Source organism: Lissotriton helveticus, assembly GCF_964261635.1.
Source record: "Lissotriton helveticus chromosome 1_1 unlocalized genomic scaffold, aLisHel1.1 SUPER_1_unloc_50, whole genome shotgun sequence".
Classification (NCBI taxonomy): domain Eukaryota; kingdom Metazoa; phylum Chordata; class Amphibia; order Caudata; family Salamandridae; genus Lissotriton; species Lissotriton helveticus.
Window position 1 is genome coordinate 424149 of NW_027611693.1, and position 18010 is coordinate 442158.

Consider the following 18010-nt stretch of genomic DNA (forward strand, 5'->3'; position numbering starts at 1 on the left):
TAAATTAAACTATTCACTATCCAGCACCCCAAAGCGCTATGCGTTGTAATGGTATGCGTGGTAAAAACCGCGTTGTAATGGTATGCGTGGTAAAAGTATGCGTTGTAACGTCATACATCCACTTTGTAATGTTTTGTAGTTTTTATGCTGTTCCTAGAAAGTTATTGATTATTCCCATTCTCAAAAAAGCGGGTTTTAGGCGGGTGAGACCAGCTCTTATCTTTTTACAACTTTTTACTGGTTGCTGTTAGACTCAGGTCAAGCTGCGATTAACTTCTGTACTGTAATTCATGAATTTTTATCTTGTGTTTTGATTAACTTAGACATATTATATTTGTCAATATGTAACTTGTAAGATGTTTTATCATTTTATATATGACTTTTATCATTTTCTTTTATAAAACCGAATAAGGTTGGTTGATAATAATCACTAGGGGATTCATTTACAGTATAGCATGGTATCCCTCACAATAACTCCAGGAGTCACAGTCCACACAATGTACATGCTTTGTTCCCCCTACTTCCAACCTTACACATACCCCCAATCACCTGCCCAAACCTCCCCCTGATGATGCCAATGTGGTCCTCCGTCATCCCGCAGACCATATTTTTGGCCGCTTTGAAAGTTCCCATACAATAAAAATGCTGCAGTTGTAAATACATATCGACTACCATTTGTTGTGTTTGAAACATTTTATTGAATAATAAAAGCTAATAAACATAAGCTGATTATTAAAGCAAAACAAAACATCAGTTGCTATGCACATGAGACAAAATTTGTACATAAAAATGTTCTGGCATTCAGAGCACTCATAAGGTTTTTCATCAGTATGGAGTCGCTTATGGTTAGTGAGGCTGCGCCTATCACATTGGAATTTCGGGCATTCACAACATTGGTAATGTTTTTTTCCCTGTGTGCGTCTGCTCATGTACTGTGAGATTGCATTTAAAATTGATGCTTTTCTGGCATTTGGAGCACTGAATCATTTTTGATGGTGAGTTTTCTTATGGTGCATGTAACCATCTCTACCTCTGAATCTTTTCTGACATTTAGAGCACTGATAATGTTTTTCCCCCAGAGTGGATTTTCACATGTGCAGTGAGACTAGATTTTTGGCTGAAACATTTTTGGCATTCGGAGCACTGATAAGGTTTTTCCCCAGTGTGGGTTCTTATATGCTGAATGAGACGTCTTTTTTCACTGAAACATATCTGGCATTCAGAGCACCTATAAGGTTTTTCCCCAGTGTGGGTTCTTATATGGTGAGTGAGATTGCGTTTGTCAGTGAAACATTTGTCGCATTCAATGCACTGATAAGGGTTTTCCCCAGTGTGGGTCCTAGTATGTTTAGTGAGTTTTCTTTTGTCACAGAAACATTTCTGGCATTCAGAGCACTGATAAGGTTTTTCCCCAGTGTGGGTTCTTATATGCCGAGTGAGATTGCGTTTGTCACTGAAACATTTGTCGCATTCAATGCACTGATAAGGTTTTTCCCCAGTGTGGGTCCTAGTATGTTTAGTGAGTCTTCCTTTGCCACAGAAACATTTCTGGCATTCAGAGCACTGATAAGGTTTTTCACCAGTGTGGGTTCTTATATGCTGAGTGAGACTGGGGTTGTCTCTGAAACATTTGTCGCATTCAATGCAGTGATAAGGTTTTTCCCCAGTGTGGGTTCTTATATGCTGAGTGAGATGGCATTTTGCAATGTAAGATTTCTGGCATTCAGAGCACTGATAAGGTTTTTCCCCAGTGTGGGTTCTTGTATGCCGTTTGAGGCTGTTTTTGTAAATGAAGCATTTCTGGCATTCAGAGCACTGATAAGGTTTTTCCCCAGTGTGGAATCTCAAATGTGCAGTTAGAAATGATTTAAGTTTGAAATGTTTTGGGCATTCAGAGCACTGATAAGGGTTTTCCCCAGAGTGGGTTAATGCATGTTGATATAGACTCCGTTTAATACTAAACCTTTTCTGGCATTCAGAGCACTGATAAGGTTTTTCCCCAGTGTGGATTCTCATATGCTCAGTGAGATAAGATTTACTGCTGAACATTTTTTGGCACTCTGAGCACTGAGAGAGGTTTTTCCCAGAGTGCATTCTCTCAAATTCAGTGGGATGAGATTGATGGCTGAATCTTTTTTTGGCACAGGTAACTTATTTCCCCAACTTGGGTTATTTTGCTTTGATTGAGGTGGGTTTGAACACTGAATTTGTTCTCACAGCACGTGTTTTTATAAGGTGTATTACTAGCGTTACATTTAGTTTTCTCTTGCTTATATGCCACGGTACGAGTGAACCAGATTTTAGAGTCTGGCTTGTTTAGATAATGTTCAGTATTTATCTCTAAAAGAAATTGTGTGTAATCTTCTTAACACTTTAATTGAGCAAAATATGTCTAGAAGCAGCCCTGTAACACCTGTCGAAATGTTTCTAGCAGATAATAGTCTTTTGGTTATAGCCTCTCCGGCAGCAACTTATTTTGTGACTGAAGTTTTTCTCAAAACTATTCTTATAGTGCAGTGATAAGGTGTTAGTCTGATATTTAATGATTAAACTGAGAAGTACCTTTTTACACTGACCTAATGGCAGTAAGTGAGAACATTAGAACATGCACAGTACTATTGTGGCTCACCAGTCGCAGAACATCAGTTAATTTTACCCTTTCTATGTTTGGTGTAAGGTGTAGTTCTGAAGACGAGGATTTATTTACATTAGCTATAGCGCAACGACGCTCATTTAATCAGTTTTTACATATCACTCCTGCACAACAGATAATGTTGAGGCGATTTACATAGAATTACAGAACAGTACACATTAAAAAAGAAACAATCTGAGATAGTCATGAAAACAATAAAGTGGTGGATTTTTAAGGTTTTCGCCAGAGCAGAGTGGGTCGAGGTGTTATATCCCGAGGCAGATAGTCTCAAACTTGTGTAACTGGTTAAAAATGGTTGTTGAACAGAGGCGATTTTCCAATCTTTTGGTTGTTAACGTGTCAGCTTCGGAGTCTTCTTTCAGAGTCTTTTCTTTGATGGTTTACAGAAGAAACCTTTTGTTATATCTTTCTTTTATGCAGTGTGTGCTTCCTCTCTGAAATTACATGATGCTTTAGATGAACGTTATTCTGTCATGCTGAGGCAATTTGTCTTTCTGATAATATTTCAGATGAGGATGCTGTGATTGGTCTTTCTGGGATTATTTCTGATGCTGTGTGCACAGATATGGCTTTGCTCAGTGTTTATGAAATGCTAAATTAGAGACTTCACTTACAGATATAGTACTTTCCTCAGCTCCCACTTCCTCGCCACAGCTAGATTCTGGAAATTGTTTAAACTTAGAATGCTGGATGTCCTTCAGTTTTTCAAAATAATCCTTCTTATGGCACTAACATTCAGTTGCCTGGTGCTAAATCTTGCTTTCTTCGTCCGTAATTTCAATCACCTATAGTATTAAAATTAAATAGTTAATGCATAATACATGTAAATTTCCACAAAAATAATTTACAAGCAGAGTGTAGAATGGTAGCCTGAGAGTACTTGGATGTAGGAGTGACGATTTGTAGAATTTCCAACATTTTATTAAGCTCACAAAGGAAACATGTACCCTATGGACTTGTAACATAGAACCCCAAAGGCAGATATTAAAGTCATATGGACTGGCACCAAACAGATATTTAAAAAAGAATACTATTAATTTATTTTTAATGTAGATTTTTGAGATGGGAATTTCCCTCCCACGGAAAAAAGGTGTTTTCCCCTGCCCTGAGTTACCACCTACTTGTATCTGGTACCGTGACTTTTGAGTTCTGGCCTCTGCCGCACGCAAATCTATAGTGTGTTGCAAGGACTATGCCTAGACCTATCCCTCAACTATGGTCCAGAGTATGAATTAAGGGCAATGAAATTAAGGCATACTTTCATGTGTCAGATAGTTACTAACTGGTACTATACGCCGGAGCGCGTGAATCGCTTTGACCCTCGATGTAGCGATCTGTTGTTGAAGGGAGTGTGGGGAGAAAGGAACATTGGAACACATCCTCTGGAGTTGCATCCACATACAGCCATACTGGTCCCAAGTACTGGATGAACTAGATCTTCACTTAGAAACTCGGCTCTCTCGTTTTCCCTCCTATATCCTCCTGGGCCTGCCTAACCCATTGATGAATCCACTTAAATCCCGAAGGGGACGACTAATAGTGATTGCCATAGGGGAGGCCTTGCAGAACATCTTGATCCCCTGGCGCACCGCCCAAATCCCTACACTCTCCGGCTGGCTTCAACGGCTTTGGATGATACTGGGTATGGAGAAATTCACGCTCACACTGGCTGGTAGGGGGTCGGAGTTCCCTGAGTTGTGGTGACCCTTCTTGACCCTCCTGGTGTCCGAATTTCGAGAGTTGAAATGCCCCAGATATCTTCGACTACTGCGTCTCCCAGACACGCAGACTCCTAGTGACAGTTCCATGAAAATTCATACAAGACGACGCTGATCAGGGCGTAGCCTTCCCCTTTATCCCTTCCAATTTTATGTTTTTCGGTGGACAAGGGGCGGGTGGGGCGGGTGGGGGGTTAGTTTGGAAAATTCTTTATTTGTTCTTCTCTTGTTGATTCTGTCGACTCGCTCCATGCTTCTTGCCTGTGGTAATGTTAAAAATTGCGACCTTGTGGTCTCCTTTGCATTCTGTCGTGGGAGCTGAGGGTCCTGTTTTTCTTCTGTCTAAAAATTAATAAAGATTTAAACCATAAATATTTGGGCGTGTTTATTACAAGGGAGCCACAGACAGGAACATACTCCAGAAATTAGACCAGCTTCGCTGGGATGCCCCACACTTGCAGGCGCTCCCGCTCTCCTTTCTGGGCCGAGTTGCCCTATTTAAAGTGAATACCCTCCAGGGTCTCCTGTACATCGTGCAAAAAACGTCCTTTAAGATCCCACCAGATATTTACTTTCAAAAGGTAGACTGAGAACTTTGGCTCCTGTTGTGGGATGGTTGCACTTCGTGCTTAGTAAGGTATAGAGGGGAGATTAAGGTGGACTGGCGGTCCGGAGCATTCTCAAGTATAACTGGGTCACGCAGCTGGTGGCAGTCAACAACTGGGTTTTTGCGGACCGCGAGGATCCTGCTTACCAGGTAGATCAATTGGCCATGGGCAAGAGAGATTACCTCACCCCGGTGCTGTATTGAAGAAAGTACTCATACCCAAACAGTGGTAAGGGTGTGGAGAGAGGCTATCAAGTGTTTAGGCTGAGAAGGTAAGCTGACTGAAATTACTCCACTGTATGATGGTGATCTCTTAAGTGCAGTGGGAGGATTGCAGGGCTTCACAAAATGGGGATTGGTTAGCTTAGAGCGACCGGGCGATGTGTGGAGGGGACAGGCACTTGTGTCCTTCACGATCCTACAACAAAAGTATAAATTAGGTGACTAAAAACGGTTCTTACATTTGCAGGTGGGTCACGCTCTGCAAGGTCACATCTGGGAAGGGGGGAAGTTGCCTGATGCATCCCTACTGGAGGACCAACTGCTAACTAATCCACTGACCGAAAAAGCAATCTCAACCATCTATAGGAAGTTGATCTACAATTCTCTGGATCCCTTGGGGATGTTTCAGGCAGCCATTCACCAACTTTTGTGTTTTTCAACAACAAGCTTCCAATGCTGGAGTTTGTTTTTAAAAACCAATAACTAATCACTCTCACACCATTGGAACTTTCTCCCTGATTAATTTTCTCCCAGGAAGTGGGATTCATTTAAAAAGAAATTCTCACCACGACTGCCATGTATTCCCTGTTGGTCCTGAATAAGAGAAAAATACATTAGACAGCCTGATCTAGAGAGGAAGGGCTGTCCGATCTATTTACAGGCAGACCATCCGTTTGTTGGACGGGATACTCCACCACGCTTGTGAAGGAGTACCCTGCTCACCAAACTCTAAATCAAGACCTTTATCTTGTCTGTGCTATGCATGTATCTCTAGGTCTGCTTCATTATGTCCATCAGTCTTTGTATTAGTTACCTGTTATTGAGGCTTGTGTGTTTAGTACAGAGTAATCTTACGGTGTGTGTGGGGGTTTATTTGAACCCTGCGGTTTAATTTGCACTTGTTGTTTATGCGGTGTTATGTGGTGTTGTCACACCCTTGTAATTATAAAAAGTATGTGACAGGCGACCAGGAGCCTCTTGCCCGTGACTTCTGAGGAAGTAATGGTGCACAGTTAACAGCAGCAACATTTCAAAGTGTCAAGAGCCTGATTTAGAGTTCGCTGGCCGGGTTACTCAGACACAAACGTGACGGATATCTTGGCCACCGTATTACAAGCACCACTGAATATAATATATGGGAGCCTCATTTCTTTCTTTCGTACTTTCTATTCCCTTGTTTTTATTATCTTTATTTTACTCTTTTTTTTTCTTTCTTATTTCTTTGTCTGTTTCTCTCTATTCCTGGTTTATCTTTCATTCATTTCTTAATTTAAGAATGCTTAGCCTCCTAAAGCATTTTTTTCATTTGCATTTCTTCTTTCCTGTCATGGGGATGACTGCCCAGATATCCTCAGAAGTAGGATCTTTTAAATTCTGCAAGAACCTATTTACTAATGGTCCTAATTGAAGGTGTCATTTAGAAGTTAAATATATGTTTCTTATGTGAGGTACGGTGGGTATGTGTGAGAATGTGTGTGAGAGAGACAGACAGAGAGAGTGTGTGTCAGTGTCTGTCTGTCTATGTCTGAGTGTGAGTACCTGAGCGTGGGGTGCCAGCTCTCACCATACTATACCAAAAAGAGGTATAGTGTGCAGAGAGTCCAGTGGATCCCCAGAGATTTTACAGAGGTTAAAGCAGATAATAATAATGCTCTTTTGTGGTAGTGTGGGGGAGCAGTTAGACATATGTGAGGGTAGTTTTAAGCATTTGTTGTACACACAGGTGCAATAAATGACACACACTCATTGAATAAATCTGAGACCAATTTAAGAATGATACCTGGTTAGATTTATTTTGCGGAACCACAGAATTTCATCTTGAGTAAATACGTTTTGCAATAGAAATACTGTTCAATATAAAAAGTGGACAATTAGTGCAATTTTCAGACTTTGCAATGTTAACCTATGGGGTGAAGAAAACTTTCAACATACATACGGGGAGCATCTCCTTACAAGACCATTCTTCGGAAGTTAAGGTCAGTATTGGACAAGGTTCACTTCAGAACCAACAGTGCACCACCAGCGGCACAGGGGCGCCCAAGTGCAAGTTCAAGGTTGGAAACCCAATATAAATTAAGGGGGACTAGGGCAATCGGACAGAGGCTGCTTGCAGATAAGTAACAGCGGCTTGTGGGAACTAGTTTGTAGTTCAGAGACTGGGGATGCCACCTAAAAACTAGATTTAAGGGCGTTACAAGGGAGTGACAGGTAATGTCCAATGGGCCCTTTGCCTGGGGTGTCTACACCCTCTAACATGCCCACCTTCTGTGAGAGGAGGACACAGTCCTATCCCTAACTGGATAAGTCCCATCATATTCAAGATGGTGGGCACTGAAAAGTGTACTTGACCTAGCCTCCAGCACCCGTGGGGAGGAGTTGGCAGAGGGGGGCACATCTCCTATTCTATCTAAGGTTTCCGGCCTGTCCTGCCGCCAAAAAGGGGGTGAGGACAGGATGGAGGCCAGCTCCTTCGAACAGGAGAGGCTGGGGTCGCATTACAAAGGAGGCAAGACCTTTGAAGCTCCCCACCACGGATGGCTCTTCCTGTCCAGGGAAGACCTGAACACCTCCACCCAGGAAAGGCATTGTTCTCAGCTTCAGAGTGCGCAGGCACTCTCCCCTGAGGTCAGAACACACTCTGGTGGTAACAGGTTTGCTCAGGCCAGTCAATGACCACACTAAGGATTGGTAGGTTTCAGGGGACCCATCTAAGGGGCCCTCTGTGTGCAATTTTTATTAAAATCGACACTGGAATCAGCACAAGTTTATTATGTTGAGATGCTTGGTGCCAAACATCACATATTTCAGTGAGGCAATCATGGAGCTGGCGAACTCATAATAAATATAATTTACAACAAGGGGTGGTGATGGACAGAGTCTCTGAATTAAGCAGAGTACTCTCACCCAGTCAAGAGATCAGGGCTAGATCCAACACCGTTTTTTAGCTCATTGCACCATCCCAGTTTCAGAACCTGGCTGTATGCAAATTAGTCTGTCCCTGGCCCAGTGCATCATGGGAACAGGGCAGACCAGACTACAAAAGCCAATTCTTACACTGGGAAGGAAACAAGCTTCCGGGGACCGGTTTCTGCCATTTCAGGCGTCTTCGGCCCGGCTTGCTTGAATCCTGATGGTGCAATGAGCAAGGGACTCACATCTGAGTATACCCTTCCACGCTTAGGGTGGACAAAATTATTTACAACAAGGGGTGGTGATGGACAGAGTCTCTGAATTAAGCAGAGTACTCTCACCCAGTCAAGAGATCAGGGCTAGATCCAACACCGTTTTTTAGCTCATTGCACCATCCCAGTTTCAGAACCTGGCTGTATGCAAATTAGTCTGTCCCTGGCCCAGTGCATCATGGGAACAGGGCAGACCAGACTACAAAAGCCAATTCTTACACTGGGAAGGAAACAAGCTTCCGGGGACCGGTTTCTGCCATTTCAGGCGTCTTCGGCCCGGCTTGCTTGAATCCTGATGGTGCAATGAGCAAGGGACTCACATCTGAGTATACCCTTCCACGCTTAGGGTGGACAACATTATTTACAACAAGGGGTGGTGATGGACAGAGTCTCTGAATTAAGCAGAGTACTCTCACCCAGTCAAGAGATCAGGGCTAGATCCAACACCGTTTTTTAGCTCATTGCACCATCCCAGTTTCAGAACCTGGCTGTATGCAAATTAGTCTGTCCCTGGCCCAGTGCATCATGGGAACAGGGCAGACCAGACTACAAAAGCCAATTCTTACACTGGGAAGGAAACAAGCTTCCGGGGACCTGTTTCTGCCATTTCAGGCGTCTTCGGCCCGGCTTGCTTGAATCCTGATGGTGCAATGAGCAAGGGACTCACATCTGAGTATACCCTTCCACGCTTAGGGTGGACAAAATTATTTACAACAAGGGGTGGTGATGGACAGAGTCTCTGAATTAAGCAGAGTACTCTCACCCAGTCAAGAGATCAGGGCTAGATCCAACACCGTTTTTTAGCTCATTGCGCCATCCCAGTTTCAGAACCTGGCTGTATGCAAATTAGTCTGTCCCTGGCCCAGTGCATCATGGGAACAGGGCAGACCAGACTACAAAAGCCAATTCTTACACTGGGTCCCCGGTAGCTTGTCTCCTTTCTGGTGAAGAATTGGCTTGGTAGTTTGGTCTGCCCTGTTCCCATGATGCACTGGGCCAGGGACAGACTAATTTGCATATAGCCAGGTTCTGAGCTGGGATGGGGCAGTGAGATAAATAACGGTGATGGATCAAGCCCTGATCTTTGGACTGGGTAAGAGTGGTCTGCTTAATTCAGACACTCTGTTCATCACCACCCCCTTTTCTGAATCGTTTTGGCCACTATAGGTGTGGCAGAGTATACTCAGACATGAGTCCCTTTCTCACTGCTCCATCAGGATTCAAGCAAGCCGGGCCGATGAGGCTGAAATGCCAGAAACCGGTCCCCGGTAGCTTGTCTCCTTTCTGGTGAAGAATTGGCTTGGTAGTTTGGTCTGCCCTGTTCCCATGATGCACTGGGCCAGGGACAGACTAATTTGCATATAGCCAGGTTCTGAGCTGGGATGGGGCAGTGAGATAAATAACGGTGATGGATCAAGCCCTGATCTTTGGACTGGGTAAGAGTGGTCTGCTTAATTCAGACACTCTGTTCATCACCACCCCCTTTTCTGAATCGTTTTTGGCCACTATAGGTGTGGCAGGGTATACTCAGACATGAGTCCCTTTCTCACTGCTCCATCAGGATTCAAGCAAGCCGGGCCGAAGAGGCTGAAATGCCAGAAACCGGTCCCCGGTAGCTTGTCTCCTTTCTGGTGAAGAATTGGCTTGGTAGTTTGGTCTGCCCTGTTCCCATGATGCACTGGGCCAGGGACAGACTAATTTGCATATAGCCAGGTTCTGAGCTGGGATGGGGGCAGTGAGATAATAACAGTGATGGATCAAGCCCTGATCTTTGGACTGGGTAAGAGTGGTCTGCTTAATTCAGACACTCTGTTCATCACCACCCCCTTTTCTGAATCGTTTTTGCCACTATAGGTGTGGCAGGGTATACTCAGACATGAGTCCCTTTCTCACTGCTCCATCAGGATTCAAGCAAGCCGGGCCGAAGAGGCTGAAATGCCAGAAACCGGTCCCCGGTAGCTTGTCTCCTTTCTGTTGAAGAATTGGCTTGGTAGTTTGGTCTGCCCTGTTCCCATGATGCACTGGGCCAGGGACAGACTAATTTGCATATAGCCAGGTTCTGAGCTGGGATGGGGCAGTGAGATAAATAACGGTGATGGATCAAGCCCTGATCTTTGGACTGGGTAAGAGTGGTCTGCTTAATTCAGACACTCTGTTCATCACCACTCCCTTTTCTGAATCGTTTTTGGCCACTATAGGTGTGGCAGGGTATACTCAGACATGAGTCCCTTTCTCACTGCTCCATCAGGATTCAAGCAAGCCGGGCCGAAGAGGCTGAAATGCCAGAAACCGGTCCCCGGTAGCTTGTCTCCTTTCTGGTGAAGAATTGGCTTGGTAGTTTGGTCTGCCCTGTTCCCATGATGCACTGGGCCAGGGACAGACTAATTTGCATATAGCCAGGTTCTGAGCTGGGATGGGGCAGTGAGATAAATAACGGTGATGGATCAAGCCCTGATCTTTGGACTGGGTAAGAGTGGTCTGCTTAATTCAGACACTCTGTTCATCACCACCCCCTTTTCTGAATCGGCGAACTCATAATGACTAGTGTCCAGCCTAGGTACTTACTATGACTTCCCTGGTCACTTACAATATCCAGGAATCGACTAGGATATTGCAGGGGCATCAGGGGCATTTCATGCAGATATGCCCTCACAGGAGGGGGGATGTGGTGCAGCAGCCAGAGCTGCCGACTCAGGAACTGGGGATCAGGGTTCGAGTCTCTGCTTCAGCGCAACATCCTGTGATTCTGGCCAAATCACTTTATCACCCCGTGACCATAGACAGCGTCTGGAAACCATCACGGGTGATGAGTCGCACTATATACATCTGTGAACTTTAACTCCCTGCCTGAGATATGGGTAAGACACCCTTCTAGCAGTGTTCATGGGAATGGCACACAGGTTAGCTCTTCAGTTTTGTCTGCACCAAGACAGTTAGGCTGCTGTGCCAGTGTGCATGCGCTTGGTGAGGGGCACCTTAGGGTGGCATAATTTGTGCTGCAGCCCTTAGGGACCCTCTTTAACCACACGGCACTTGGTACCAGGGGTACCTTTTACTAGGCACTTATATGTGAGCTAAAGGGGTGCCAATGTGGAAATGACGGGAACAGTTCAGGGAATGAGATCTGGCACAGGAGGCCTGGTTGGCAGGGCCTCTGTGCACTTCCAGTCGAAACCACAATATTTCCAGGCAACACGTGGGGGCTTACTATGTCCAAAAGAGGCACGTGTATTCATGACACCCTCCCCCCACAAATGAAAGAGGATGAGACTAACCTTCCTCTACAGAGTCTTCATCGCCCGCTTAGTGGATAATGTGAGTAATGCAGGGATACAGGGTCTGACCCTTAAGTGGCTTACATCTTTCCAAGAGGATCTCACTCAAGCTGTACGCTTTGCCCAATTCTCTATCTCTAAAGTCAAATTGACTTGTGGGCTGCCGTAGGGTTCCTCCCTGTCACCGCACCTTTTCAATCTGTCTCTGTATCCTCTAATTCAATCCTTAGGCTAAAGAAAGGTATGCACTTTCAACTAAGCTGACGATCATCAACTGATCTTGGAAATCGACAAGCCTGCAGCCTCCGTTAGTAACTTTCAAACTACCATGTGACATATTGGTAGCTGGATGAACAGTAACCACCTGCATTTAAACCCAGACAAAACTGGCCCTGGAACGCTAATGTTTGTCCGACTGAGTTGGGAAACCCACCCCTACCATCTAGATCAACTAAAAGCCTTGGCATCACAATTGACTGCGTTCGATCTGTGAAATCCCAGATTGGGACGGTGGTCTCTACCTGCTTTTTTTCCGCTCCGGAAGATCAGGAAGATGAACATAAGTTACTTACCTGTAAACTGTGGTTCTCCAGTATTGGCATCTTTTATAGATTCACATGCTTGAATCATTCCCCGTCGTCGAAGTGGGAGTCCCACGGTACATAGAATAAATAGCAATATAGCAATAGCATAGCGAAAGCATAGCTGAAAGAGCAATAGGAAGTATTGTAACATAGAAGTTAACAGGAAAAAACTTGTCACTTTAATAACTTGTCCAAGTCCTTAGATATGGTCCAAACTCCAGCCAATCAGGCGACAGCACCCTCTGGAACCTTCTCCTCAGAGGCTCAGGCTCTCCGATTTTTTAGCACAAGTGTGGCATAAGAGCCAAGGAGAAGAGGGGAGCCTCTGAGCGGAGGAGGGTGGATCGCATGTGAATCTATGAAAGATACCAATACTGGACAGCCACAGTTTTCAGGTAAGTAACTTATGTTCTTCTCCAGTATTGGGGTATCTTTCATAGATTCACATGCTTGGATCAGAGTAGATAGCAGTAATTCGAGAATTGTCCATTAGTAAACCATAAGTAAATCGTAAACAGAGTACGAGAGAATACATATACGTATATTGCAATATAGCAGTAAACATGGGCACATCTGCAAAAGCAGAAATATATACATACATACAATGTGTGCAGGAGGAGGTAAGAAACAGCTCACCTTACTTAAAAAGATTACGTAGCACCGCTCGCCCCACAGCAGTGTCAGCATTGTTGGCAGCTTCCAGACAGTAGTGCTTGGTCGCAGCTCTGCAAATCTGAGGAAGAGGCACACCACCAAAGAGAGAAGTAGAAGAGGAGACTGCGCTAGTAGAGTGTGCTTTAATCGTTGCAGGAAGTGTCTTGCCTGCTTGCTGATTGCAAAAGGAAATTGCTCTAGATATCCAACGTGCAAGAGTCTGTTTAGCAACTGGGGGTTCTTTACGCATCCTGCCGTAGGCTATGAAGAGCTGATCAGTTTTACGGATACTGGTTGTTCTTTGCAAATAAAATGTCAAACATCTCTTAACATCTAGAGAATGTAAAGTCTTTTCTGCTGGCAACTGTGGATTAGTGGAAAAGTCTTTAAGATGACCGGCTCATTCAGGTGGAAATCAGATGGAACTTTAGGAATTAAGGCCGGATTAATGCTGAGCACCACAGCGTCTTTGGTGAATTGAAGAAAAGGTGGTTTGATAGTAAAAGTCTGTATCTCGCTAACTCGAATTAAGAGCTAAAAGCAGTGATGTCTCCCAGGAGATGAATTTAAGATCAGCCCTACGAATGGGCTCAAATGGGGACTTCATGAGTTGTGCCAACACAATGTTCAGATGCCAAGGAGGAGGCGGGTGTCGAATTAGAGGGAACATCTGAAATAAGCCTTTGAAAAATTGTTGAATAATTCTTGAAGAATAAAGAGAATTGGAGCCATCCTGCCGGAATCTGTAGATTGCGGCCAGAAAAACCTTCAGGGTAGAGTGAGAGAGACCGGATTTTTCTAATTGTACGAAAAAAGGCAGAAGCTGCTCTGGCGTAGAGTGAACAGGGTGAACATTTATTTTATAATTATTTGTAAAGCGCAACTGACCCCCTACGGGTAACCAGGCCCTGTGATACAGGCGACTAGCTTAGGGCCGAGAGACAGTGTCCCCTGCCTGGAAGGAGTTAGCAGGATGCCAAGGAGCATACCCGAGGGTAGAGCCAGGTTTTTAACCTTTTTCTAAACTGCAGGATGTTGTCCATTTATCTTGTATCAAATGGAAGAGTATTCCAAAGGCAGGACGCTGCCGCACCGAAGGCCCTACCTCCTGATTTGACTTTCCTAACTCTAGGCACCCTCACCAGATTAGCCGATGAGGAGCGCAGTGCTCGTGGAGGGACATCCCATGTCAGTTTCTCCTGCAGAGATTTGGGCCCTTGACCATGTAGAGCCTTAAATACTATACATAGTGCCTTGAATCGTATCATCTGCGAGACTGGCAGCCAGTGTAAATCTGAGAGTGCCCGGGAGGTGGAGGAGCGGCGTGGTTGCACTAGTACCAGTTTGGCCACCATGGACTGTACTCTCTGCAATCTCTCAATCAGATATTGTTGGGATTCTAGTAACAGGGCAATACAATAGTCCAGCTGACTGAGGATGGTGCTCCGGACTATCAGCGCTCTGTTCTGTTAAGAGAACATCGGAAGGATTTTCCGAAATGCTCTGATCAGAGTAAAACAACTTCCAGCTGTTTTGTTGACAGTTTTCTAATGTCAATTTGTTGTCAACCATGACTCCCAGAATTCGTACCACGCTACTGGGAGCCATTGGAGTAGCAGGGGATGTTTGCCAAAACTCAAGCGGAAGTTTAGGAGAGATTATACCTACTGCACAGTGTAGAATCTCTGTCTTCTAAGAGTTAAACTGAAGAATTTGAATTTGAAGCTTCACACCAAAGATAGAACCATTTCCACTTGAGGTTGTAAGTTTTGATAGTGGAGGGTGCTCTAGCGTTAGTGAGGACCTCCTTGCAGTCCAGAGGAATAATCAAATTAGCAAACTCATAGTGCTCAGGCGCCAGTTGGATTCAGGTGGCAGATCAGGCCGTGGTTTATAGTAAGAAGATTCGAAATTGGACGCAGCCAAATTGGATTGCACTCCGACAGAAGGAGGAGCTCCGTAAACCAGAACTGGCGAGGCCATCTGGAGGCTATGAGAAGAATGCCGCAGGGTTATTTCCGCATTTTCCAAAATACCCTTGGGACTAGAGGAATCGGTGGAAAAGCGTAAGCATATATTTTTGACCAGTTCATCAAAAACGCATTCTCGCACGATTATGAGTGAGGAAGCCAACTTTCATAGAACGGGCCTTTGCGGTTCAGGTTGGTTGCGAATAAATCCAGATTGGGGTGTCCACAAAGCTGAAAGATGCGGTCCAGCGTCGGCTGATGAAGTTCCCACTAGTGGTTTGACGAGACCGACCTGCTCAGGGAATCCACTAGAAGGTTGGACACCCCCGGAACATGGACTGCTGTTAAAGTGATCTGATGTTGAATCACCCAATCCCAAATTTGCTGAACTTGTAGGGATAGCAAAGTGAATCTCGTGCCCCCTTGTTTGGTCACATAATGCATGCTTGTTGTGTTGTCCATTCGGATCAACACTGAAGCTCCTTGAATGAGGGTGCAAAAGGACTTCAGAGCCGGGAATATCGCCAGTAATTCCAAAAGGTTTATATGCCAAGTTCATAGGTGGGTGTCCCATTTCCCCTTGACTGTGAGGGCTCGAGGGAGGCATCTGTCGTGAGGATGAAACTTGGAGTGTCCACTACAAATGAACTGCTGAGATGTTTGGTATGCGAGTCCACCATAGCAATGCTCTTTGTATCAGAGACGTGATGTTGATGACATCGTCGCAGGACCCTGAGACTTGTTGCAATTGGTTGTCAAGTTCCTCCAGTCGGGGTCCCATTTTGAGGCGACAGTTGGGAATTAGGGGAGTGTTGCCAGTTTGGAAATCCGCTGTTGTCTTTCGTTTGAGACAAAAGCCCTTGTTTGCTGTGTGTCTATGATGGCCCCCAAGAAGGTCCTCACTTGAGAGGGGGCGAACTGAGACTTCTCCAGATTGATGGAAAGACACAGAGACAGGCATGATTGAGTGTGTCTGCTTGCGACTGCGAACGACTGTGCCTTTATAAGGCATTCGTCGAGGTAGCAAAATATTTGGACACCAGCTTGACCAAGATATGCTGCCACCGGTGCCAAGACCTTAGTGAACATTCGGGTGCAGAGCGAAGGCCAGTTGGAAGGACTTGGAATTGGAAATCTCTGCCAGCCACTCTGAAGCGCAGGATTTTTCTGTGTCTGGGTAGAATAGGGACATGAAAATAGGCATCTTGAAGGTCCAGTGTTGGCTTGTAATCCCCTTGAAACAGTAATTGAAGCACTTCTTGGAGAGACAACATCCGGAAAGTTTGCTTCTTGAGAATCTTTTTGAGGGAACGAAGGTCCAGAATGGGGCGCCACTTCCCCGATTTTTCCTTGATTTGGAAGAATCTTGAATAGAAGCCTGCATCCCTTTGAAGATTCGGTACACTTTGATCGCTCCTTTCCTTAACATGAGATTGATTTAGCATACAAGTTCCTTCAGACGGGCAGGAGGAGGACGTCTGGGGGGAGAATTTGGAGGGAATTTCACAAATTCCAGAGTGTAGTCTGTGGACACTATGTCCAAAACCCATCGATCTGTAGTTATTGCGGACCAATTGGAGAAGAAATGGGAGATCCTCCAAGTTTGGTCGGATTGATGGGAAAAGCGGTTGACAGTTGGCACTGCTTTTTTGTGGAATCTCTACTTCAGCAGGAGGATTTCCCTCTGTACTGCTTGTAAGAGGCAGACTCCGGCTGTCGAAACAACTGCTGTTGCAGGGAGGAGGAATAACGCGGTTGGCCCGGATAGGGATGGTACTTCTGGTATTGGTTGTAACATCCCCGAAAGGAAGAGGAGGAGCCAGGACCCCTCGCACCCCTAAAGGGCTTCATTTTAAACTGTACAGTAGATACCACACACTACACACGGACTGATACATTATAATTTTCTGCGAAGAACCTACTTAACGCCACAAGACCTTTATCGAATGGTCATGTCTTGCCCAGATATATGGCTGCGCTGCAACACTGTGGGGGCTGATTTCTTACATTAACCATGGCCCTGCGATGCAATACACTCCTTCTGGCAACAAGCTGTCGAAGAAATGGTGCATGCCACACAACTAAGTATTGATCTGACACCCAAATGCTGCTTATTAAGCCTCTTTAGATGCCAGAAGGGCGCAAGATAACCTATAAATTTGGTCAGTCGCCTATGGTACTGGTATGACGTAAAAATGCAATCACATGGCTGTCCCAGCATGCCCCAACGATTGCGCTCTGGCATAGAGATGCACTCGACTGGGCCCTAGCTGAGGAGACACATATGCGCCTTAGCAGAAAGGATGACATATTTAAGGATACACTAAACACTTGCCGTGCTCATACAGATAACTCCTAGCTCCTGCTTCCCGAGTGACAACAGACACAGACTCTGGCTCTGAAACTGACGAGGCAGAACACTACGACACTGGGGATGAGCAGGGAGGTATCTCCACATGATAATTATAAGGTACGTTCCCAATTAGGGGAATGGGACACATTGATCACCTGGAGAATGGGAAAGCAGATTAGTGCATGTGTAATTATTGACTGCTTCTTGATTAACCTACTTACGTAGAACATATTGGTATGATATGTCTCTGTATACTCTGACTGCCAGGTTGTATGTTGACAAAATTAAAATAAAGTTCTAAAAAAATATATATATAACAAAGCCATTACATTGTGGGTGGTAGAGGGTAGTGAACCGGTAATTCACGCCACACTCCTTCGACATGTGCTTCAAGTAGCCAGACATGAAGTTGGTACCTCTGTATGACACCACCTCCCTAGGGAAGCCCACCTTGGTAAAGATGCTAATGAGGGCCCTAGCCACTGCAGGGGCAGTGGTAGTCCTGAGGGGAATAGCCTCAGAATACCTGGAGGCATGATCTACTACCAGCAGAACTGTTCCCTGATGCTGTAGGGGGTCAAGGGACCAACAATGTCAATCATTGTCAATCATTGCCCTTTCAAAGGGAACACCAACAACTGGAAGCGGGATTAAGGGGGCCTTTGGGTGCCCACCTGTCGTGCCACTGGCTTGACAGATGGGACAAGAGTTACAAATCTCCTTCACCTTCTGGTGCATCCCTGGGCTTTAGTTCTGGTCTGGTCAAGGTGTCCAGCTACGGGGATGTCATAA

At 45.1% G+C, this 18010-nt stretch overlaps 1 protein-coding gene across 3 annotated transcripts in view; it reads right to left on the reverse strand.

Moving 5' to 3' along the window:
- Positions 1–684: 684 nt before the first annotated feature.
- Positions 685–18010, reverse strand: part of LOC144806176 (uncharacterized) — a 40272-nt gene continuing 22946 nt past the window's right edge. For 2 of the 3 annotated variants that reach the window (XM_078672597.1, XM_078672596.1), the window contains one exon: positions 685–3438. In XM_078672597.1, the coding sequence (XP_078528723.1) occupies positions 1051–2094 (1044 nt within the window). In that variant the 5' untranslated portion in view covers positions 2095–3438 and the 3' untranslated portion in view covers positions 685–1050. The remainder of the gene's footprint in view (positions 3439–18010) is intronic. The other variant, XM_078672598.1, reaches the window with a different exon arrangement.